This window comes from Aethalodelphis obliquidens, unplaced genomic scaffold, assembly GCF_003676395.1.
Source record: "Aethalodelphis obliquidens isolate GAN/ISIS:26980383/991018 unplaced genomic scaffold, ASM367639v1 scaffold14, whole genome shotgun sequence".
Lineage (NCBI taxonomy): Eukaryota > Metazoa > Chordata > Mammalia > Artiodactyla > Delphinidae > Aethalodelphis > Aethalodelphis obliquidens.
In genome coordinates this window covers 14,134,980-14,158,295 of record NW_020837958.1, presented here as the reverse complement: position 1 = coordinate 14,158,295, position 23,316 = coordinate 14,134,980, and the positions used below count along the sequence as shown (strand labels likewise).

General features: G+C 52.1%; 1 protein-coding gene across 4 annotated transcripts in view; it reads right to left on the bottom strand.

Moving 5' to 3' along the window:
- The window catches only part of ABTB2 (ankyrin repeat and BTB domain containing 2), a 182,074-nt gene that overhangs the window by 27,478 nt on the left and 131,280 nt on the right, over window positions 1–23,316 (bottom strand). For all 4 annotated transcript variants that reach the window (XM_027115052.1, XM_027115049.1, XM_027115050.1 and 1 more), the window contains exons 2-3: window positions 21,353–21,499; window positions 14,182–14,395 (exon numbers count right to left, since the gene is read on the bottom strand). In XM_027115052.1, the coding sequence (XP_026970853.1) occupies window positions 14,182–14,395; window positions 21,353–21,499 (361 nt within the window). The remainder of the gene's footprint in view (window positions 1–14,181; window positions 14,396–21,352; window positions 21,500–23,316) is intronic.

Sequence of the window (23,316 nt, the reverse complement as noted above, 5' to 3'; positions counted from 1 at the left end):
CCACGCCCTACCCTGCTGTGCCGCCTGGGCTGGGAGCTGGCAAGTGGCACCGTCACGAACCTGAGAAGATGCCAAGCTTTTCCCAATCAAGCGACAGCTCTTCAAGCAGAGACTGCTCTAGGAAGGTCAAGGTCGGCTCTGCTCTGCCAGCTCTGAGTCCCTCACCACAGGTCCCCCAAGATTTCTGGAGGGCCACAGCGGCTGAACACCAAGCCAAAACATCCATGGAGAATGAAACCAACATTGTCCCAAATGAAGTCAGATTCCACTCCCAGTACAAAGGAAGCGATTCTAGTCTGGTTCACATCTTGGACTAATTCTTTTTCTAGAATTGCTTGGTAAACCAGAATGGTTTGGCTCAGCTTGGAGTCAGAGCCAGGCCGGCATCTCTCTTCTGACCCCGGGGCCTATCTCCTCCGGCAGCCCCGCTGCCTCAGACCCTGTAGCTGACCCCTGGCAGAATCTCCACGTGGGGTCAGGTGACTTCTGTTAGAGGCAGGGCTTAGGACTTTCTTCTGGGAAATACACTTTTCTTATTAAAACCCATCTGGTACAGATTAGAGGCACTAGAAAACCTCCAGTTGCTCAGATATGCATATGGATATAAATTTAGATTAGAACCAAGTCATGATTAGCTGTGAACCATTTCCCTGCCTCTTCCCATTGGCTGCCCGTCAGGGAACCTAAACGTGAGCTGTGGGATGGGAGGCCAATTGGGTAACAATCGGGGCATCCTGGCCTGGCTCCGAGGCATCCAGGAATAACTGGGGAACACAAACAACTAACGTGTACAGAGCATTTGCTAAACACGTGGCATTGTTTTAAGCCCTTTATATCTATTGACTTATTTCATCCTCATATCTACTTTATGAAACAGGTACTATTATTATCCCCATTGTACGCATGGAGAAACTGAGGGCTGGAGAGGTAAAGTAACGTGCTCCAGGTCACGCACCTAGTCAGTGGCAGAGCTGGGATGTGGTCCCAGGCGGGGTACCCCCCATGTCCAAGCTCCCAAATAGTGTACTCCACTGCCACTTAGCTTAGTAAGCTGGCCCTGGCTTTCCATTTTTCTGGACCTGGACATCCTGGGGACTAGACCACTTCTGAGAGGGAAAAGGAGTGCTACTGCCAACAACACTGGGACAGCAGGCATACATGAGAAGTGTCTCAGGCAAACACAAACACCTGGTCACCCTGGCATTAGGCACTGGGGTAAGGCACCTTGCCTGGCTCATGGGTCTCCTCCAGGCAGTGGGAGGCCCTCCCTCTCTGCCCACCCGCCCCGAGCCTGGTCTCCATTCTGCCCTCAGCACTGCACCCTCACAGCACTTTGCCCATTTGGTATCATTTTGTTTGTTCGCATTCTTTGTGTCTGCTTTCCCCTCGGGCTATAATTTCTCTGAAGGCAGAGACTGTTTTACTTACTGATGCTGCCCATCCCCCAGCACAGAAGCCCATGTTAGAAACTCAACCTTTGAATTCAGAAATGCATAGCCCAGGGAATTCCCTGGCGGTCCAGTGGTTAGGGCTCTGCGCTCTCACTGCCGAGGGCCTGGGTTCAATCCCTGGTTGGGGAACTAAGATCCTGCAAGCCGCGCGGTATGGCCAAAAAAAAAAGAACAGAAATGCATAGAACGTTTCTCACTCCTAGAGGCAAAGCCTCCTGGCTGCTAACATGTTCTCAGGGGTCCGCTCTTACTCCAGGACTCTCTGCAGGGCTCCCGAGCTCTAAGTCAGGCAGGTGAGCTCCTGAAATGGGGACGTGCTTCGTCTTCCATTCTTGGAGGCTTGGGCTGTCTTGGGTATTAACAAATGGTTCTCTTCAGAAAAAAAGAAAATATTTCCCTGATAAAAAGATAAGCATGCCGCAGGAGAATCTTCTACCCAGGAACAGCTTCCTGGGGGAGCTCGGCTGACGGGGGCTAAGGTGGTTTCTGGGAGGGCAGCTAGGATGGCACGTGGAGCCGTCTCAGGGAGGGGACGGCAGGTGTGGTTCGGCAGACGTCCATGTGGCCCTGAGCCGCGATGGAGGGGACACGGCCATCTGTCTTTGGTAACTGGGCCTGACTCCAGGGTGGCCTCTTACGTGGGTGGGATGGTACAGATTTCACTGGAGGCTGCATGCGGGCACCGCCCCTCCACCCTCTCCCCTACAGCAGGGAGGGCTCTGAGTGCTGCAAGGGCCAGGGCATCTCTCTGGCCCATTTCTCAGGCCAAGGCTCCCCTGTGTGGCGGCCTGGCCGGCAGGCGGCCTAGCTGGCAGGCGGCTGGCAAAGCAGGCCAGAGCATTGCTGCTACCCACACAAGTGGAATGGAGCCCAGTGAAAGCAGGCCTCCCTCTCTCCGCGTGGCTGGGGTGTGGCTCCCTTGACCTCGCGGCTGCACCTTACCTTCGGGGCTCACTGCTGCACGAAGATGCAAGAGACTCAGAATCACCCAGGCTCGGCGTCTGTGATGGCTGACAAGAGACCACAGCTCTTTCACCCGGTGGAAGCCAGACAGTCAAGGGCCTCCAACCTGTTCAAACACACACTCCTTCTTTTGAACACACACTTTCAGAATCATGGTGAGGGCACTGCCACCAGCGATTGGCCTCTGCCTGCAAGTCAGCTTGGGAGGGCCCAACGGCTTAGCTCTCCTGCTTCATTGACCCAACAGGCAGCTGCTGGGCAGTGGGCCAGGGGTGGGGTCATTTATTTACAGTCTCTGAATAGGTGTTCCTGTCCGGATTCAGCTGAGTATTGTCACACAGCACCCGCCTTCCCCACTCCCCCCACAGTCTAAGGCAGAAAGGTGACCCATTCACGCTGTCAGGTAGAGAGTTTCCAGAAACTTCCAGGAGGAGGTAGAGGCATGGGGCGCTTGAGGCCTGGCGGGAGATTCCCGACTGGCAGCTAGTGGCTTTGACCTGAGCTGGAGACGGAGGTAACCCAGCCAGAGGAAAAGGCTCCCAGCACTTGACCCTGCTTTCTGCACCCACGGCCCAACTGCAGCCTCAGGGGAGACGCTGGCACTGGCTTCTGAGCAGCAAAACCACATTGCTAAGATTTGCTGAGGGCCTACTACGTGCCAGGTAAGAGGCCATTCTGAAAACATCACCCTCTAACACAGCCACCCTGCAAGGGTGTTTTTACAAATGTGGAAACCAAGGCTTTGAGAGGTTTGGACACACGTCTGAGGTCACATAGCTAGCCAACGGCGATCTGTCTGGCTCTAAAAAGAGAGATTCCGAGGTCCTTCCCGAGACCAAACTGCTATACGCCAAGTGCTCTGAGCCTGCTGGCTGGTGGAGAACTGGGAGGCAGAGCGTGAAGGAGAAAAGAGTCGCCCCAGTGCGCCCACTGCCCCACTCTGCCCAACTCCAGCCTCCGCGCCCATAGCCTCAACAGTCCTGAAGGCAGCAGGGAACGGGGTGCTGGGCTGGGCCCCAAAGGGACACTCTGGACCCCGTAAGAGCTTTCTTCCCCCAAATCTCAAATATTAAAGCAGCAAAGGAAGCGGCTGTCAGAGGCAGTTGGTCTTGAGGGAGGAGGGAAACCTGGGGAGCCGGCTGGCAGGCAAGTAGGAGCAGGCCAGAAACCAGCCCAGCTGGACTCCAGACATCGCCCGAGCTCCTATCCTGGCCCATCCTCGGCGTCTGCAAAGTCCACAGCTCAGCCTAGGAAGCCGCCTTCTGTAAGAAAGCAAACTCCATTCCCTTGAGTTGGGACTTCCCAGCACCCAGGCGCCCTCTGGGAGACAAAGGGCATTGTGGCGCCCCGTGACAAAAACACCCCTGGGGCTGGCAGTTCCCAGTCTTCTTCTCTGTGGGGACCCGAGGGCGCAACAATGGGACAGGAAATCACACTCAACAGGCAGCCCCGGGGGCATTTGTCAACAGCTGGGTCGGGATCCTGTTCTTTCTCCAGCCCCTGTTATCTGGCACTGCCACTTCGTCTGTCCCCCATCCCTGGCTCACTCCTTCTCGGATGCTGGACAGATGCCCACCCTCTCTGACCACCCAGAGCCAGCTAACTCAAGCCTGTGGGGGAAGAGGCCCTGAGTGGTTGAGAGCGAGCAGCCCAAGTCACGCTGGGCAGGAGGTGCTCATGGAGACCGGTTCCCAGGGTCTTTCTCTCTCCCCCGGGGGGGTGGGGGGGGAGGTCTCACCCGCCTGTCTGACACTGTGAATTCACTGCGTTCTTATCGTTGGACCTCCCTGCCTGAGCTCAGATTTGTCTCTTCCTAGCTGTGATCTTGGGTGCCCCTCTTACTCTCTCAAGGCCTCAGTCTGCTCTTCTGTAAATGGGAGTGGAAACGGCTTCCTCTGAGAGCTTGTGAAGATCTGCTAGAGAGTTGTGTGTTTAAAGTGACTTATAAACTGTAAAGATTTGTCCGGATGCTTCTAACCCATGTAAATATAAATCAGGTCATATCACTCCCACACTGAACACTCAGCGATGGCAGCCCGTCTTGTGCAGGCACTGTGGGCAAACCAGCAAGTGAGGGGCCAGGGGCACGACTACACCACTAACTTGAGAGTGCTTCACTTGCTGCTCAGTCTTTGAACCGATGGGTGGATGAAATCCAGTTTTTAGAGTTCTTCGAGATTCTCGGGTGGTGGGTTGCGATAAATCCAAAGTCTGTATGTACCTCCGTTCAAAACTGTCTTTGCTGAATTAAACCTTAGGACCATCTGGTCTACCTCATCTTCTCTGTCATTCGCCTGGTTCCCTGGCTACAGTCAGGGGTGGGTTACGAGGGAATTAAGGGCAGCGACTGAAGGAGGTATATATGAGAGGGAAAGAAAACATGCACTTTGAGTAGATGTGATTTTTAAACTCACCATTGTTTTGGGTTATTTATGCATTAAACATGATTTAGTTATTTGAGTCCCTCCACAGGTTTATGAAAACAGTAATTATACTGATAATCACAGCCATCACATACGAAGAGCTTACTCTGTGCTAAGTCCTTTCAATGGATTACCGCATTTGTAGGTAATGGATTACCTACAAAAACCTATGTAAGTAGATCAAGCCATTTTCCCTTATAAGCTGGGGAAACTGAGGCCTGAGAAATTAACTTGCCCATAGTTACACAGCTAGTAAACGAGAGAGCAGAGACCCCACAGATGGTCTGACTCCAAAAGTCCAACCTTTAGGCTCTATAGCCTATTTCACTAACCAAACAAAATATTTAACTGCCTACTCTGTGCCAGGGAATGTTCTATGTGCTGGAGTCACAGTGGTAACACCGGACCCACAGTGCCTACCTTCTAGAGGGGTGAGGAGGGGGCAGAAAGGAAGTAAACAAATTCACAGACAAGGTAACTTCAGACAGAGGAGGGTGTTCGGAAGAAAATAAAAAGCAGCTAAGAGGATGGAGAATGACTGCGGGTAGGAGGGACAGCTCTCTGTGTGAACTGCAGACCACAGACGGGTCACTTCAGAGGTCACTGGATGCACCAGCCTGGGAAACACATGCAAACAAGTACTTAATTCACCCGATAGCTATTTTTACTTCTTTTGGCAGATGGAAATTCAATGCACAAAAGGGGGGAGTGGAAAGAGAGAAAAGAGCTTAACATTGCAAATCTTCTTGAAATGGTATTTAAGGGAACCACAAGTCAGGAGCATAAAGCCACCAGTGCCATCATCTCTATTATTTGATAAGAAAACACTTTCGCAAGCCGAGCAGAAGATTAACGAGCCCACTTCTTCAGACTGAACGCGCAGCCTATCCGCGGGCGCCTCCCACTTATGTGAAGTGCTCATCTGAGGGGAAACATCCCCCTCCTGCATCTGGACTGGAACAAAGAGAGGCCTCTCTTTGCTGTATACTTCATGTGTGTTGGGGGCCCTGCCCCAGAACTTGGGGGGCCCCCAGGAAGTAGGTGCTGCTTAGATCTTCCCTCTACACAGGAGGAAACTGTGGCTTGGAAGGTAAGGAGACCTGTTCAGATCACACAGCTGGAGGAGGCGGCGCTGGTTTGACCCTCACGCACGGGCGCCTCTAAGGATGCAGGTCTCCACGGGAAAACCACTCAAGCGCTACCTAGGAGCATTTGCCTAGATAAACAACAACCACTGATGATTTAAAAAAAAAACAACACAACCTATTCTGTGTTTTAAAAATGTACATGAAATGTAGATTTCATGTACTATGTCATGAAATATGCCCTTTGAAGCAACAAAAACCCTCTGCGACTTCTGCTGCCAATGTCACCCCACCTGTCCCAGTGTCCTGTGGCTGTTCTTTAAGGCGCAGTTAAAACCCCAGTCTGTTCTGACACTACCTCCCCAAAGACTCCAGGATCCTCTGGGCGATGAGGATGAAGAAGATGATGACTGACACACACTGTGTGCCAGGCACTGTGCTTTGCATATATTAACTCAATCCCCATGACACCCCTACGAAGTTGGCACTGTTAGTCCTGTGTTAAGAAGAAACTGAGGCATAGAGGCTAAACGAACGAGGCCACCAGCTTGTACATGGCAGAGCTGGGATTGGATCCCGGCCGGTGTCAGGGCCTGAGGGCTGACCTAATGCATATCATACAACCAAGCTGCTTCTTACATCGTCTGGTGGTTTGTGCTCATTTTCTCCCTCTGTCTTGTTTTCGTCTCTCTTATGAGGCAGGAGACTCAATCACACAAGGCCTCCATAATTCCCTTATATCCCTTCCCTGCTGATCAACAGAAGTACAGTGAGAAACGTGAGGTAATTAGTGAAGCACTTAAGATGGTATCTGTCACTTAATATGTGCTCTACAGTGCTAGCTATAATTAGCAGGAGTGTTTGTAAGTAGGAATAATATTAGGAGTTGCATTATTAACTATTATTATTGGTAGTGGCACTGGTTACACTGGTAATATCAATAGTAGTAGTGGTAATTGTATTAGCTGTAGTCGTATTACTAACCCAGATGCTGCCTGAGAACCCAGTCAGAATGGCCATCATCAAAAAATCTAGAAACAATAAATGCTGGAGGGCTTCCCTGGTGGCGCAGTGGTTGAGAGTCCGCCTGCCGATGCAGGCGACGCGGGTTCGTGCCCTGGTCCGGGAAGATCCCACATGCCACAGAGCGGCTGGGCCTGTGAGCCATGGCCGCTGAGCCTGCGCGTCCGGAGCCTGTGCTCCGCAACGGGAGAGGCCACAACAGTGAGAGGCCCGCGTACCGCAAAAAAAAAAAAAAAAATGCTGGAGAGGGTGTGGAGAAAAGGGAACACTCTTGCACTGCTGGTGGGAATGTGAATTGGTACAGCCACTATCTGGAGAACAGTATGGAGGTTTCTTAAAAAACTACAAATAGAATTACCATATGACCCAGCAATCCCACTACTGGGCATATACCCTGAGAAAACCATAATTCAAAAAGAGTCATGTACCAAAATGTTCATTGCAGCTCTATTTACAATAGCCAGGAGATGGAAACAACCTAAGTGTCCATCATCGGATGAATGGATAAAGAAGATGTGGCACATATATACAATGGAATATTACTCAGCCATAAAAAGAAACGAAATTGAGTTATTTGTAGTGAGGTGGATGGACCTAGAGTCTGTCAAACAGAGTGAAGTAAGTCAGAAAGAGAAAGACAAATACTGTATGCTAACACATATATATGGAATTTAAGGGGAAAAAGTGTCATGAAGAACCTAGGGGTAAGACAGGAATAAAGACACAGACCTACTAGAGAATGGACTTGAGTATATGGGGAGGGGGAAGGGTAAGCTGTGACAAAGTGAGAGAGTGGCATGGACATATATACACTACCAAACGTAAAATAGAGAGCTAGTGGGAAGCAGCCGCATAGCACAGGGAGATCAGCTCGGTGCTTTGTGACCACCTAGAGGGGTGGGATAGGGAGGGTGGGAGGGAGGGAGACGCAAGAGGGAAGAGATATGGGAACATATGTATATGTATAACTGACTCACTTTGTTATAAAGCAGAAACTAACACACCATTGTAAAGCAATTATACTCCAATAAAGATGTGGAAAAAAAAAAAGAAACATCAGCCTACGTCAATGAAGAAAGACTATTCTCAGCGCCAACCGTCACCTAAGCATGTTTATGACCATTTTAGTAATGGAGGGAGCAGGGGGCGGGGCTGGGGCATGACAGTCACCATTTATGAGTACTTTTAGGTGCCAGGCACTGAGTGTTTTACCGCATTATCTCATTTAACCTGAGTAGCATCTTATTATCTTCACTGTTTTACCGCTGAGGAAACTGAGGCTAGAAAGATGGGCTGATGTGTCCCACTGCTAGAAGGTAGCAGAGAGGGCACCTCCGGGATGACCCAAGAGGCTGCTGGAACCCTCTGACCCTTGGGCAGTACCTGAGGTCGTGGTATGGACTTCAGGTGGAGTGGGTAGGACCCCTACGGGCTGGGACCTTTGCCAGCTCCAGTTTTTCTGAGTTCTGTTCACGTCCTTGCAGGAACCCTCTCGGCCAGCATGACATGGATCAGGGCAGCCAAGAGATGGGCTAGACACCCAGCACCTTCTTCCGGGACCTCACCTGGAAAAGGGCTTTGATCTCAGAGCAAAAACAGCTCCATGGGAACTGGGGACTGATAGGTATCAAAGCAGCACTCTGGGCCACTCGTCTCTCCTGAACCTGCCCAGGGTGCAGGACCACGTACCAGACTGCTCCAGGGTGGATCCTGGTAGAAGTGCCTCTCCTCGCAGCAGCACGGGAAGGGCTTCCTAGCGCCTTCATTCTCAGAGTGGTCCAGGTGCTGAGAGGGGATGTGTGGGGAAAGGGCAAGTGAAAGTCAGCCAGTCAGAGAAACACTGAGCAGGCCAGCGGTCCCCAACCTGTTTGGCATCAGGGACCGGTTTCGTGGAAGACAATTTTTCCACAGATGGAGGTGGGGGGCGCGGGGCGGGGGATGGTTCAGGCGGTAATGCGAGCGATGGGAAGCGACAGGGAACGGCAGATGAAGCTTTGCTCACTTGCCCGCCACTCACCTCCTGCTGTGTGGCCAGGTTCCTAACAGGTCGCGGAGCGGTACCAGTCCGCGGCCTGGGGGTTGGGGACCCCTGTCCTAGGCCGCAAGCTCAGCCCTCCCCTCGTCTTGGCCCTGGAGGCCCCAGCTCCCCCGGGCATCGTTCTGGACCGTGTTTCCTTATTCTCACACTGCTCCTTTCTCTCTCCCCCAGGTCCCACACTCTCTCTTGCCACGTGGTCTCGGCATATGCTATTCCTTCTGCCTGATACTAATCATCGCAGTAGCTAATACTGAGCACTTACTGTGCCCAGGTACCATTCTAAAAGTGCTACCTACGTTAACTCATCAGCGCTCGCCTTACAGGTGGTTGTGAAGACTAAATGTTAGTTGTCCACAGAACCTGGGCTCTGGAGAGACTAAGTGACAGCTTGAAGGATCTAAAATAAGAGAGTGATAAGTCTGATCTCAAATGCGCGTCCTTGAATCGCAGTTTTCCCCTCAGATCATGCTCTGCTGGCTGAGAAACAGAACACCAGATGTTTCCAGGTTCCATCCCAAGTCAGACGCTCTTCCTGGCTTAGTGTTCTGAACACCAGCAGGCCCCCAGCCCTCGGACCAAGCTTCCCTCCATGACGGGGCAATGTGCAGGGCTGGGGAGAGGGAAGCAAGGGGGCCCGGGCTTGAAGTTAAGCAGCTGGGCTGGTTTGTGGAAAAGGAGCCCACCTTCGTTTCCAGTATTCCCAGATATTCCTCAAGGATCTGGCTTCTCTGCTGCTGCTGGCAGCACCGTTCGGTGAGTCTGAGCACCCCAGCTCCCGAGGTTCTGAGGCAGAAAATCAGATCACCCTCTATCTCAGCCCCCTCTGCGTCTCTAGCTGCATCTGTCTCCCTCCGTGTGCTCTGCGGGATGATGTTCTCCTCCAGCAATTTGCTGGCAAGCCGGCAGACCTCCCTCTGCTCCGGCATGTCTACACGGCCTTCCTCCCCACTTCCCCAAACCCCTCATTCCCAGGAGGACGATGTCCTCTGCCCAGATGCTATTTCAGCTACCCATCCCTCTGCCTCCAGGCATGACGAGCAAGGACCACATTTAGCCAGATGTGGCTGTCCATTCTCCTCCAGACCATGGGGGAAGAGGCTCCCCCCATCTCCCTGGGTAACCCTGGATCTCTGACAGCAAGTTCTTTCACTTTCTGAGCTCAGTCCTGGGTGATGACATGCCCTGCAGGGGGGCAGCTGTGACTAATCCTGTGTTTGAGATCCTGCTGGTGCCTGTGATGCAAAGCTGCCAGCAAGAAAGGGATCCTGGGAGGGTGCAGGGAGGCTCCAGCTGCGGGGCTCTCCCAGGACAGAGGAGAGGCAGGTGGGGCTGGAATGGCCCCAGAGAAAGTGGCCCCAAGGGCCATCACCCACCCAGATTATCTCAGAGCTTTAGGACTGGGCCTCAGCAGCTGGGTGGGAAAGCTGTAGCCTGGCATGGCGAAGGGCGAGGGCTTTCAGGTCAGAGAGACCTGATTCGAATCCTTGCCCAGATACTCAGCAGCTAGGTACCCCCTGGCCCCGCGCCCTCGTCTGTAAAAGGCAGGTAATGCTAACACGCACCTTGCTGATTCGCTGTGGAGCACAAAAGAAACAGAAGTCAGAGAGCTGCCCTTTAAAAGGAAAAGCTGGGTCTTTTCACATGTGGCATCTCACTCGCCCTCCCTGATGGGTCACTCAGCCCTGTTTAGCATATGAGGAGCCTGAGGCGTGGAGGGGCCTGTGCAGGAGGCTGGATCGGAGCCCAGGTCCCTGCTTGAAGCTGTGCTGCTGCCCGGCTCGCTGCAGAAGCACGTTCGACTGCCTTCTCGTGCCTCGCAAAGCTCCCGCTGCTTCTACAACTCCCTTCTCCCTCCAAACCCAGAGCAGGAGGCCCTGGGGAGAACGGTCCTCACGGAGAGATACTGAGGCCCCACTGACCAGCGCAGACGCAGCTCACGGCGTAGCAGGATGAGCTTCACACAGAGGGTTGAAGGCATGTCCCGCCTGCCCTGTCAGCACACTTGTGGTCACACACAACCCCCGTGGGAGGGAAGAAGGGTACTTTCTTCAAAGCGGAAATCTATAAGCACAGACCAGAGAGGCACCGTCAGTGGTGCCACGGGCCAAACCCAAGCTGCCAAACTGAGCTCCGGAGCCCAGGTAGGCGAGGCGGTGGAAGAGGTCCCTTAATCCCCACGGGCCCAGACATCCCCGAACCATCGAATCCCCAAGCGGAAAGCCTCCAGGCTACAAACCCACCATCATACCTGAAATCAGAGGTTCTGTCCAATTCTGCTTGGGGGACCTGACCCCCATGTCCCAGACATGGGACAGAGGGAGGAACTTCAAGGGAATGAAGTGGGGGAGGGGAGAGAAAGAGACAGACAGACATCCCCAGACTCACAAAAGCAAAGCTTTGTCACCCTGGAGCCCTAGCAAACGCCGGCTCCTTGGTGCACAGGAGAGAAGGGCTCTGCTGAGGGTATTGGAGTGGCAGTGCCTCGTGGGGACATGCGTCCCAGCTTGCAAAGGAAAGGCCAGCCAGGCTCTCGAAGTCCTGCAGGGCCTGCCCTGTCAGAGTGCATCCAAGCACGGCAGGCCCCACCCTGCAGCCAGGAACCGGGCCACCAGAGAGCTGCCGGGCTGTCTGTCCCCCTGGGTATTTTTAAGGTGTCCTTTTAGTGCCCAAATCTGAATTTTTGGGATTCTTTTTTCCTGATGGTGGTTCCAATTTTCCACATGTCTGACACTCACTTGAAACGATTCACGGAAAAATGCTTTTGCAACCGACTTCTTCGTGCCACAGACAGTGTGGTTTGTAAATAAGGAGACACCTAAACACGTCCTCATGTGTATGTTGTCACTCAAGCTCAGCCATCGCAGTCACACACAGACAAGCAGCTCGTGTAGCACAGAAACCCTGATGTCACGTTTTAGAGCGTCAGGGGCTGGGAATCCCCCCAGGAGGAAAGCCAGAGGGTGGCCACAAAGACATCCAAGGGGTTCTGGGCACAGCGTCCACAGAAGAGCAGCTCCCTGGCCAGCACCACAGCCAGTAGCCACGGTCGCAGCCGAAGGGCCAAGCAGCCCAGCCTGGGGCAGCAGGTCCCAGGAAGGTTCCTTGTCCTCCTTTCCCAGCCACCTTTGCTTGGGTGACCCAGACTCAGGCTCAGTCTAGCACCCTTGGGGACCTCACCACTAACGAGCAAACCTCCCCTCCCCATCCCCACCCCCTCCAGATGTTTTCTTGGCCCTCTCTCCCTCCCAGCCAGCTCTGGCAACCACAACAATTTCTCCACAAAGCAGAAACAGCTGGGGCGTAGAGCCTGTGCTCTGGCCCCATCTCCCTGCTGGATGCTTCCTTCAGGAAACCCGGGGCCTCCACCTGCTGCCTTCTTGCTCCGTGTCAGGCCCCACCTGCATTCACTGTCCAGCTCCCCAAGAAATGAGACAACGATGGTCTAATAATGACACCGGTGATAATAACAGCAGTGGTAGCATTTACGGGGAATCTACTGTGTGTGTGGACTGGGCCACTATTGCTTCACGTCTCTCGTAATGACAGACGGTATGGTACAGAGGTTACGAGCAGAGTCTATGTGGCCTTGGCAAGTTACTGACTCTCTCTGTGCCTCCACTTACCCATCTGTAAAATGGGGCTGTGAAGAGCACCTATTTCCTGGAAGTGTGTGCCCACATGTAAAGTGCTCAGCACGGTGCCTGGCACGTGGCAAAGGCCCTATAAACATCGCTGATCATCATCGAATCCTTAAAACTGCTTCATTACTGCCCCATGTTTATAGCGGAGGAAGCTGAGGCTCAGGGAAATTTGGAACCTTGCACAAAGGTCTCAAGGTTCTTGAATGTCAGAGTTGCTGTGCGTGCCCAGGCCACCTGACTCCTGAGCCTCTGCATCCTCTGCTCCCAGCATTTGCCGTATGCCCACAGGATTGCCAGTGTTTTCACTACGGCTGTTTTTAAATGAGCTGGTGTGGGATCTACCCTCGCATCTTGATCTTTTGTGACTGTGGAGGCCCTGGAGAGGTGGGCCTGGCTGTGAGGACCACACCACTGAGACCCAATGCCTCCCGAAGACAATGGGCGGCGGGGGCGCTGGGAAAGCAGTGGCACTCTCTGGATCAAGGTCTCAGATCTCCCTCCTCTGTGACGGGGCACAGAGACCCTGGGCTGCTCTCCCCCTCTCCTGGGCCCTGCTGTGAGGTGGAATGTATGCACCCAGGGCTGCCTAAACTGGAGGCGAGTCTCTCCCACTCCCTGGACCTTCAATTACACAACCCTCGACCCCTGTCCATGAGTCGAGCCCATGGACAGACCCTGCCTTGGGCGGCCATGTGGTGGCCTCCAGGTAAAGCTCCTGTTAGCATATATACTGGACAAATTATAAAAAAACATCTCCTCTGGGCAGAAAATTGAAAAAAAGGTGGCCCTCTGAGTAGACCAATTAGAATGGGCACCCTGTCCTCAGGCTGACATGGCTCCATGTGTGTCCCCCACTCATGCCCCTCACTGCGTCCCCTCGTGCAGTGTACAACCTGTACACCTGTCCTTAGCAGCTCTTTCCCCAGTTGGGAAAGGGCTGGGACCCCGTGGACAGCACTAGACTGGGGGCCAGCAGGCCTGGACCCTGGGGCTATTTATCCACTAACCTGCTGGAGATCAAATAACCTGCCAGAGCCATGACGTTCCCATCTATAAAACGAGAGAACAGGGCAAAATGTGCCTAAGAATGATGATAACGGTGATATCATCATCATCAAAAGAGGTGACAGCCACCACTGATGGAGGGCCAGTTACCACCCAGACATTGTCCTAAGTGCTTTTTCTGAGAGCACTAGCTCACTCGATTCTTACTGCCACCTTTCTAGGTAGGTGCGAATACCTCATTTTATAAAAGAGGCAACTGAATTTCCAAGAGCCCAGGTAGCAAATGCTAGAGCTGTGAGACAGAGGCCAAGGCCCACCTTCTGAGACTCAACGACCCCACCCTACAACAGCCCGGGGTGAACAAATCCTGCTGCACCCCAGGGACAGGTCTTCATCCGTCTGAATTCGCAGCCGTCGCCCGTGTCAGGCCGCCTCCTCACAGGCACACAGGCCGGGGCCAGGGCTCTTTTTCCACCTCATCGGTCACTCGGTCAGTCAACACACATTGGGTCGCACGGCCCACCAGGCGTGCAGCCCAAGGCAGATCCCTACCGTTCGTTGTTCAGGGCCATCCTCGGGGGGTCCAGGTTGGGGTTCTCCATGGACTCCATCTGTGGACACCGCAGGAAGTAGTAGAGCGTGTGGAGGGCGTCAGGGGACCAGGTGATGGGCTGGGGTGGCTGACGGGCCTGGCGGGCGGGGCTGGAGCCAGGACCCAGCGGGCGGCGCCCCTGCATGTGGTGCATGGCGCGGGAGACCAGGTCGCCTGGTGACGAGGGCAGGCGGGAGGGAGAGAAAAAGGAAAAGTCTGAGTTCACAGCCCACATTCTCCCAAGGATCCTGCCAGCTAGAGGAGCAGCTAAGCCGGCATGCCTAATTACTCTTTACCCAGAAGCGGCAGGTGGAGGTGGAAACTGTCGCCCAGACACATGATAGCAATTTAGATTCCCTTTCACTTCCAGTCCTGCCTTAACAGTTGAACGAAACGCTTGGTAGGGGCCCGGCCCCACCAGAACTTACGCTAATATGGTTTCTTTTCCAACAGCCCCACTCCCTCCAACACCCCATGGCCCTTCCCCCAGCTCTCACCACAGGAATCTCCCTGGGCTTCTTTTCCCAACCTCCAATTCCTGTGCTAGGCTGCGTGCGGATTCTTCCCCGTGCTGTCTGGTGCAAAGTCCAGGTACTTCTGCAGAAAAGGGACCTCCCTCTCCACGGCCTCAAGGAAAACTCCCACCACCATCCATTATGCTTATTATATGCTGAGTGTTCAAGTTTCTAGAAACAGAATTTAATCTGATCCTTACAAGGCTGGGCCCGAGTAGGATCCCCATTTTGCAGACGAAGAAACTGAGGCTTATCCAGTAAGCAAACATTTACTGACACCATGCATTTCCCTGGCCACAGCGATGCCGCGGTGCCCAGTAAACGGTAGAGTCTAGATTTGAATCCAGGCCTGTGTGACTCCAAAGTCCATGAACTGAACTGGGACCCAGGCCGTGGCCTGCGCTGATGAAGTCTGCAGGGTCCTCAGGTCCCCATATCCTGTGCTGTGTTTCTTCCCCAGTTGAGTCTTTTCAATTCCCCACCAGCCCAGGACAGGAAACGTCCCATCATTGTGTGAGGCCACAATGCTGAGAAAGGACGGGTGAAATGGCCCCAGGCACCTGCGGGCCCCTCTTGCTAGGAAAAGTGGTGCCTTCCATTCTTCTCAGGCCTGAGAACTCAGGGGGGCGTCCCCTGTGGGTCAGCTTGCCCCTTACAGATAACCCCTTGGAGAGAAAGCCTCTGAATGAGGCTGAGCTCAAGGAGGGAGAAACATATGGCAGGTGAAGTGTTGTTCAACGTTCGACAGGACCAATTCATTCACTTATTCCGTGAACCTCCCCTACAGAGCCTCTGGGTCTGGGACTCTATACCATGTGTCCCCGGAGCCCTGCACAGCTTCTACGGCACAACGGGTGCTCAGCAAACACTTGGAGGATGAAAAAGTAGCCTTACACATTCATTTCATTTAAGATACAACTTCTGGTGGGGCCTGACTTGAGCTCGTTAGCTGCCAGGTTCTCCCATGACAGCCACAGCGGCGATGCTTGTTTCCAAGCAGGGACAATGACAGCCCTGGAATTGGAGATCTCCACTGGGAAAGAGCCCTCCATGCCACCCCCAGGTCCTCACTCCTCTCTACAAAGCGGACTCTGCTCATCCCGCAGTTGTAGCTCAGCTGCCTGGGTGCCTGCTGCCAGACCCCGGGGCCAGGAGGGCTGAGGGCACTGAGTTCCTGATGCCTGGTTCCCATCCCCCAAACTCTAATTTAATTGGCCTGGGGCAGGACCCAGGCATCTGTATTTTGTAACAGTTCCCTCAGTGGATCTGACCTCCAGTCAGGTTTGAGAATCACCAGGTAAGCGGATGAGCGCATAGATTCTGGATTAAGACTTGCCTGGCTTCCAATCAGGGCTCTGCTATTTCTATCCTGTGTGCTTTACGTAGTAAGTTACTTAACAAAGCCTTGGTTTCCTTATCTGTAAAATGGAAATAATCGTTTCTAACCTAAAAATCCTGAGGATTCAAATAAATAACAAACATAAAGCACTTAACATCATGCTTGGCACAGAGTAAGTGCCTGGTAAAGTTAAATATATCACCATTATTGTTACTGTCTTTTGTTATTAATCCTCTATCCTACAGGCCACCTCGTGGTACTCTTCCTTCCGGGACCTCTGCCTGCAGTCAAGCACTGCCTCGCATTTCCCAGGACAGGAGGAGTCCAGCCCTGCCCTCGGGCTCCTGGGTAGTAGAAACTGGCATCAACAAGCCCAGGCCAAGCTGTCTCCCAGCAGCTAGTTGTAGAGCTAAGTTGGCTGCAATAAGTTGAAATCTGGCTCCCGTTTCTCCAGGTCTAAATGTCATAACTGTTGGCATGACCACAGGACCACAAGGAGGAGAGTTCAAAGAGTCCCCGATAGCATCGAAGAATCTTGTTGAAATATCATTTCAAAGACTCGACAAGGTAGAAGTCATTACCATTAATTACGTTTAAGATGGTTTCGTTGTTCCTGGTGTAGAACCCTTGGCAGCACATTTCCAGCCAGGATGCAGGCAAAAAAATCGAGGAAGGAATAGGAATACCTCCTAACAGCTCCCGAAAAGGGAAGCCAGGAACAGAGAGGCCTTCCGAAGGTTCGGGAAGCCATGAAGGCAGCAGAATGGTGACTGGAGATGGAGTCCCCGGACACTTTGCTCCAGGCCCAGCTTCGGGCTTCGGTGTCTCTCAAAGACCAAAGAGACAGATGCCTGCAGACAACTCTGATCGGGCGTCTAAAAAACTTAAGCTGCACTGCAAGTCCAGGTTACGGGCAAAGACAGCCACTTGTTTTGGATGTTCTCCCAGAGGGATTTTCCTCCCTGACGCCTTCTATTTTCTAGGCTTCAAGATAGACATGAAAAGATAAGACAAAATCTCTAAAAAAAATCTCTTTACAGCCACCCCATAAGGGAGGCATTTCCATTTTACAGATGAGGACACAGGCTACACAAGTTAAGTGATTTGTCCAGTGGCGCAAGCAGGACTTGAACTGGGGTCCCTGTGTCCCAAACGCATGTTCTCGACCAATGCGACACTGCTGCTTGAAGTGTGGTCTGCAAACTGCGACAGGTCTGTGAACTGGGACAGGCGTGCAAACTGGTTACTGGTTCGGAAGTTCATTTCAGAAACTGAGAGTGAGCTTAAAAAAACTTCCAGAGCAATCCGACAGAGTGATTTTATGCCTACGTAATCGAATTAATAAAATAAAATGGCTTGCATCTTACCTGTGCTTTATTTCATATTTCTAAACGTTCCTTTTTATTGTATTTTATAAAAGTTTCAGTTTGCAACAAAGCTGGGGGGATACCATCCCTGACCTGCTACCACAGTGAGTTTCAGAAGCTGTGGCCCAACGGGGCTGTGCTCTTGGTTTGGTACAGCTGGGCACTCCTCAGAGCTGCTTCTGAGACATCCTTGTACTAGAGAATCAATTGACCCTAAGCTTGATGAGACCTCAGTCTGAAGTCCAGAAACACCCACAAGTATGGAGAAACAAGCCCTCCCTGCTTGTTAATCATGAGAGCCCTGAGCAGAGGTGCTACGGCTTCCCTCTGGTCTGTCCAACCTGCATCAGGAGCCATCGAATAAAAAGAGAGTGGGAGGGCCTGGGATTCAGCACTGTCTCCAAAATGAGGCCCATACCATCTGGCTCCCTTTGAAAAGAAGTGTTTTGTTTATTTCTTATTCCCTTCCATTTACCTTCTCCTAGGTAGAGAGGGACAGAGGAAAATACAAGTGCCCGAGCTCCCTATGCAGATGGACCTGATACAAGAATGAGACTTCCTGACCTACCTGGCAGGCTGGTCCTGGCCAGGTGCAGGGAGAGAGTGGATGTTAAAGCCGGGCTAAACTCTAAGGTACGAGGTGCTCAGCGCCAAGTATCACTAGCTTCATTAAGCTCTTTAGTCTTGAAGAGAAAAACTGCAGTATCTGCTTCCACCTTCACCTCCTCCCTCCTTCACAACGATTAGCAGAAACCCTGGTTTCAGAGCGAGGGAGCTCGGGCATCTCGGCGCATGACACAGCCTGCTTGGTTGTCGGTGAAAGATGCTCTGGGGATCCTTCTTCCCTTTGATCTGAGGAGTGGCTGAGCCAGGATGGGGACCAATCCTAGGTGGGTTTTAGGAGACAAAAACTGGACGATAGAGAACTTATTCTCTCACACACACACACACCCCAATACACAGCTCAGGTTCTGTTCTCATCACTAGCGATACGTACACCAGGGGATACAACAGAGAAAGTCTCCATTCTCATGAAGCGGAAGTTCTAATCACATGAGAAAGATGACCAACTATTCACAAGTAAATATATAATCAATGCCAAGTGTCCATTAGTGCCTTGAATAAACCAAAGCCATAAGATGGGAGACAGAGAACGAGGGTGGGACCCTTAACCTCTGCAGGGTGCTCAGGGAAGACCTGTCTAGTAAGTGTTATTGGGCAGAGACTAAGAACGTGCCATATTTGGATAACTGGAGGAAAAGGTCACAGGCAGAGGAACAGCTAGTTCGAAGGCCCTGGGGTGGGAGGATCTTAGCCAGGAGGCCAGGAGGCCAGGGTGGCTGGAGCACAGTCAACAAGAGAAGAACAGAAGACGAGGAAGGCAGATCATACGTCCAATCCTGGACTTCACTGAGTGTGCTGGGAAGCCGTGGGGGTAACTGAGAGGATATTGAGCAGATGAGTGACATAATACAATTTGGGTTTTAAATATCCCTGGTTTGGCCCGAGTTGGCAGCCCTGGAAGCGGTGACAGGGGCAAACTTAAACTTTGGATAGTTTTAGAAGGTAGAACTGATTGGACTTGGTCCCTGGGCTGAATGGTAAGGACAAGCCCTTCCCCTGAGGGAAGTTTCTGAATGCTCGCCTTGTGCCTGACTGTGGATTGTAATGGGCACAGAGACCACTACAACAAAAGGCTCTATGATAAAAGTCAAGATCAGATTCCGATCTTATGTATGTATGTATGTATGGCTGCAATGGGTCTTCGTTGCTGCACACGGGCTTTCTCTAGCTGCGGCGAGTGAGGGCTACTCTTCGTTGCAGTGCGCGGGCTTCTCATTGTGGTGGCTTCTCTTGTTGCAGAGCACGGGCTCTAGATGTGTGGGCTTCAGTAGTTGTGGTGCACGGGCTCAATAGTTGTGGCTCGCGGGCTCTAGAGCGCAGGCTCAGTAGTTGTGGCACACGGGCTTAGTTGCTCTGCGGCATGTGGGATCTTCCTGGACCAGGGCTCAAACCCCGTGTACCCTGCATTGATAGGCGGATTCTTTATTTTTTTAAAAATTTTATTTATTTGTTTATTTATTTATTTATTTTTGGCTGTGTTGGGTCTTCGTTTCTGTGCATGGGCTTTCTCTAGTTGCGGCGAGCGGGGGCCACTCTTCATCGTGGTGCGCGGGCCTCTCGCTATCGCGGCCTCTCGTTGCGGAGCACAAGTTCCAGACGCACAGGCTCAGTAGTTGTGGCTCACGGGCCCAGCTGCTCTGCAGCATGCGGGATCTTCCCAGACCAGGGCTCGAACCCGTGTCCCCTGCATTGGCAGGCAGATTCTCAACCACTGCACCACCAGGGAAGCCCCTGGTAGGTGGATTCTTAACCACTGTGTCAGCAGTGAAGTCCCCAGATACCGATCTTGACCTCAGCTGCCCTGAGATGCTGGTGGCTGGGCTGCTAGTCACGTCTACGAAGCCCCTAGCCCTAAGTAATTTAGAGCTTTGCTAAAGTCAGACACAGCAGGAGTCAAGCCCCCTTTCTGATTCTTATTTGCAACCTGACTGGGGGAAAATGACTTTTCTTCTTTAAGCTTCGGTTCCCTCATCAGGACTACCTTGCTGAGTCGTTCTGCACAGTAAATGAGATCATGTGATGAAGGCACTTCATATAGTGTCTTGCACATAGTAAGTGCTCACTTAATGTTCAAAATGCAAAACAAAATCAAGGTGTTCTCCAGTGGACTGAGGCCTAAGTGTGTCCCTCACTGTTCTCAGGCCAAGAGAGTTCACCAAACAGACTGCGCATAGCCCCAAAGACAGCCCACCGTCCAGGAGACATTCCTCAGGGGTGGGGATCAAGCCATACACCCAAGCCCACTTCCTGCAGGGTCCTCAAGAGGCAGGGGACCCAGGTGGCCATGCTGGAATGCCCCGAGGAGACAGAGAGCTCAAAGTCCTTTCTGTCCCAGCCTTATTACCAATCTGCTCTGTGACCTTGAATCAGGCACCTTCACTTCCTGTCCTGGGAAGGGAAGGAAGGGGGTGGGGGGGGGGGGGAAGGGAGGAAGCTGTGTCCTAAAGAAACAGAACGGCCTGCCATTCACTATTCAGGGGCCAGAAACCTCAAAGAAATCACAAGTGGAAAAGGCTGGAGCAGAGTGAAACTCCATCTGTTTCCACACTGTGTGCTATACGACCCTTGGCATGTGTCCCCGCCCTCCGCTGGGTGGTCTCATGACCCCGGGAGGAGCATGCAGTTTGATTTCTCAAATAGTTGGGATAATGAGAGGGAGAGATCGGGAGACACGGGGATCTCATGCCTCCTAACACGATCTTCTGAAAGAGCTGCCGACTGTAATGACCTAGACCCAGGGGTTTCCCGCTGTGTCCCAGAGAGCCCTGAGGTCCTGGGGGATGCCCAGGGCACCGCAGGGCTGAGACCACTGGTCAGCTCCTCCTCCAGCCAGAGAAGCTCAGCTTTTTTCTTTCTTTTTCTGTGACGAGGTTTCGAGAGGTGCTTTCTTTCAAATACTGCTTGTAAATTCAGAGCCCTTGGGGCCAGGCAGGTAAAATAAATAAATGAGACAGGCCAGCTACGAGCGACCGAGGCACGTGGCAATGTAGGGAATGCCTTCTGTCGCCTTAGCTGCCACTCAGCTCCCCCTGATCACTGCCATGCAGGAATAGGGCCCAGCAGGGCCAGATCGTCTGATTTCTCTAGAGAAACAAGAGATCCAAATTTGGATGTGATTAAATGCACCTGCCAACTAAAGCGCACATGTCTGTGGGCCACCAGTTTACAACCTCTGGCTTTCAGAGAAGGCAAGAAGCGTGGAGGAGAAGGAGGAAGCCAGGACCCGGAAGGTGGGCTCTTCCCCGCCTCTCCCTTGGAGCCAGCAGACCGTGGGTGCCCCACTTACTCAGCTCCGAGATGCTCCCCACACAGGTGGCCAGGAGGGACTGCTCCAGGGTCCGGAGCTCCAGCTGCGCATAGGCATCGGCACGCTCGTCGTGGCCCAGGGACCCGCCGTTGTAGGGACTGAAGTACGCAGGGAGGGAGAGGACACCTGTGGGGAAACATGGTGGACAGTGTCAATGAAAATAATCAATAAACAATCAATAGTAAGAATAGCAAAGAGTTTCATTTGAGCCAAACTGAGGACTAGCCCAGAAGCCCACTGTCTAGGTTACTCCGAGAAGCCTCTCTGGAGAAGCAGCGTTTTCAGCACAGTTTTATATCTTGTCAGAACAAAGAATATTAAACAAGTCTGGGTTACATTTCTTCAAGGTTAGAAAAAAAAAAAAAAAGAACAGACCAGCATGTACATAGCAGGTCGGTATGCCTTAGCACCTGGGAAGGGAGTCTTTTTTTTTTTTTTTTTTAACATCTTTATTGGAGTATAATTGCTTTACAATGGTGTGTTAGTTTCTGCTTTACAACAAAGTGTGGGCAGGGAGTCTTATCATCCAAAGAGGACCAGCATTGGCATCCCAGGAAGAGGGGCATTTAATCTTTATTTTTAACCTAGACGTTATTTACTTCTGGTCAATGTGCCCTTTTCTTTAATAATTAAAGCGGACGTACAATGTATGTTTGATAGGCCACAAACAGGCTATTTTAGTTAGCATAAAACTCAAGTTAACTCATGTATAAGCCAGAATGACTTCCCTATATGTCAATATGTGAAAATGCCTTTTATCAACAAGTCACCTGAGGATGGAAGCAAAGCTCAAAGGCCACAGCTCTGCTCCCTGTATGGTCGAGTGCGGGTGGTGGGCAAATTGCAAGGCTCCACTTAGGACAGCTGACTTTTCACTGTGGACGGTGCTGCAAGAACCAGGATGAGGGCGGCCCACCTGTAGACGTGGTTTAAAGCAAGTGGAGACCATCCTTTCTTGGAGCTGCACGAGGAACTGGCCTCCAGAGGCTGGTGGGCCATATACGCATTCATTCATTCCTTCCCTGCTTCACTTGCTGAATATCCAAAGTGCCTCACTCGGCCCAGGGATTCTGCTGCCTTTAGGATTCCGGGGTGACAAAGAGACCTGGCTTTGTCTTCACGGAGCTCAGTGGATGGGGCGTCAGATGTAAACTGTTCACCCTGCCCACCCAAAGGGCGCATTCGCCCTTGGAGTCCTCCCACTTCTTCATGCTGCCCCCTCTTCCTTCTTCAAGCCAAGAATAGGACCAGGAGAAATCACAGAGAAAAGGATGCTGCTTTCCCCACTCCAGGAAGGGGACTCATCCAGCCACTGGCCAAGGCCAATTAGCGTTTTTCATTAGCACTTCAACAATAGAGGAGCAGAGCTGTCAGAATCAATCCCAGGGGGTGACAGCCTGTAAATTTCTCCAACTCACTGTGTGGCTTCTTAGAAAGTACCAGAAAAGCAAAATCAGACTGGCTTAAAATTACATGTTGGTTCTTAAGAGCATGTGGCCACAAAGATTCCCAATTTTTGGTAACTGCCTCTTCTTCGATCAAGGCTTCTTTGTCCAACCCCCTTGAACTTTTTTTTTTTGAAAGCAAAATACCCACAGGAATTTATTTTAGTCGCTTTTGGGAAAATCTCTTAAAATTCCTTGAGATAACAGAAGAGCCCCTGGGATGTGGCCAAATCCAGGCTAGACTTCCCTACCCTGTACCCAGAAACGTCACAAGGATGACAACAGCCATAGGTCCTGCAGCAGAGAGGTTAACACAGGGCCTTGGAGCTGGAACATTTGGGCTCATGATTCTAGCTCTGTCGCTTAAACCAGCGGTGTTACCTTGGGCAAGTTACTTCACTTCTCTGTGCCTCAGATTCCTCATGTGTTAACTAGAGGTAACAAAAGTTACCTAGCTCACGGCGTGGCCGTGAGTTGCCAGATGTCCACGTGTGGACT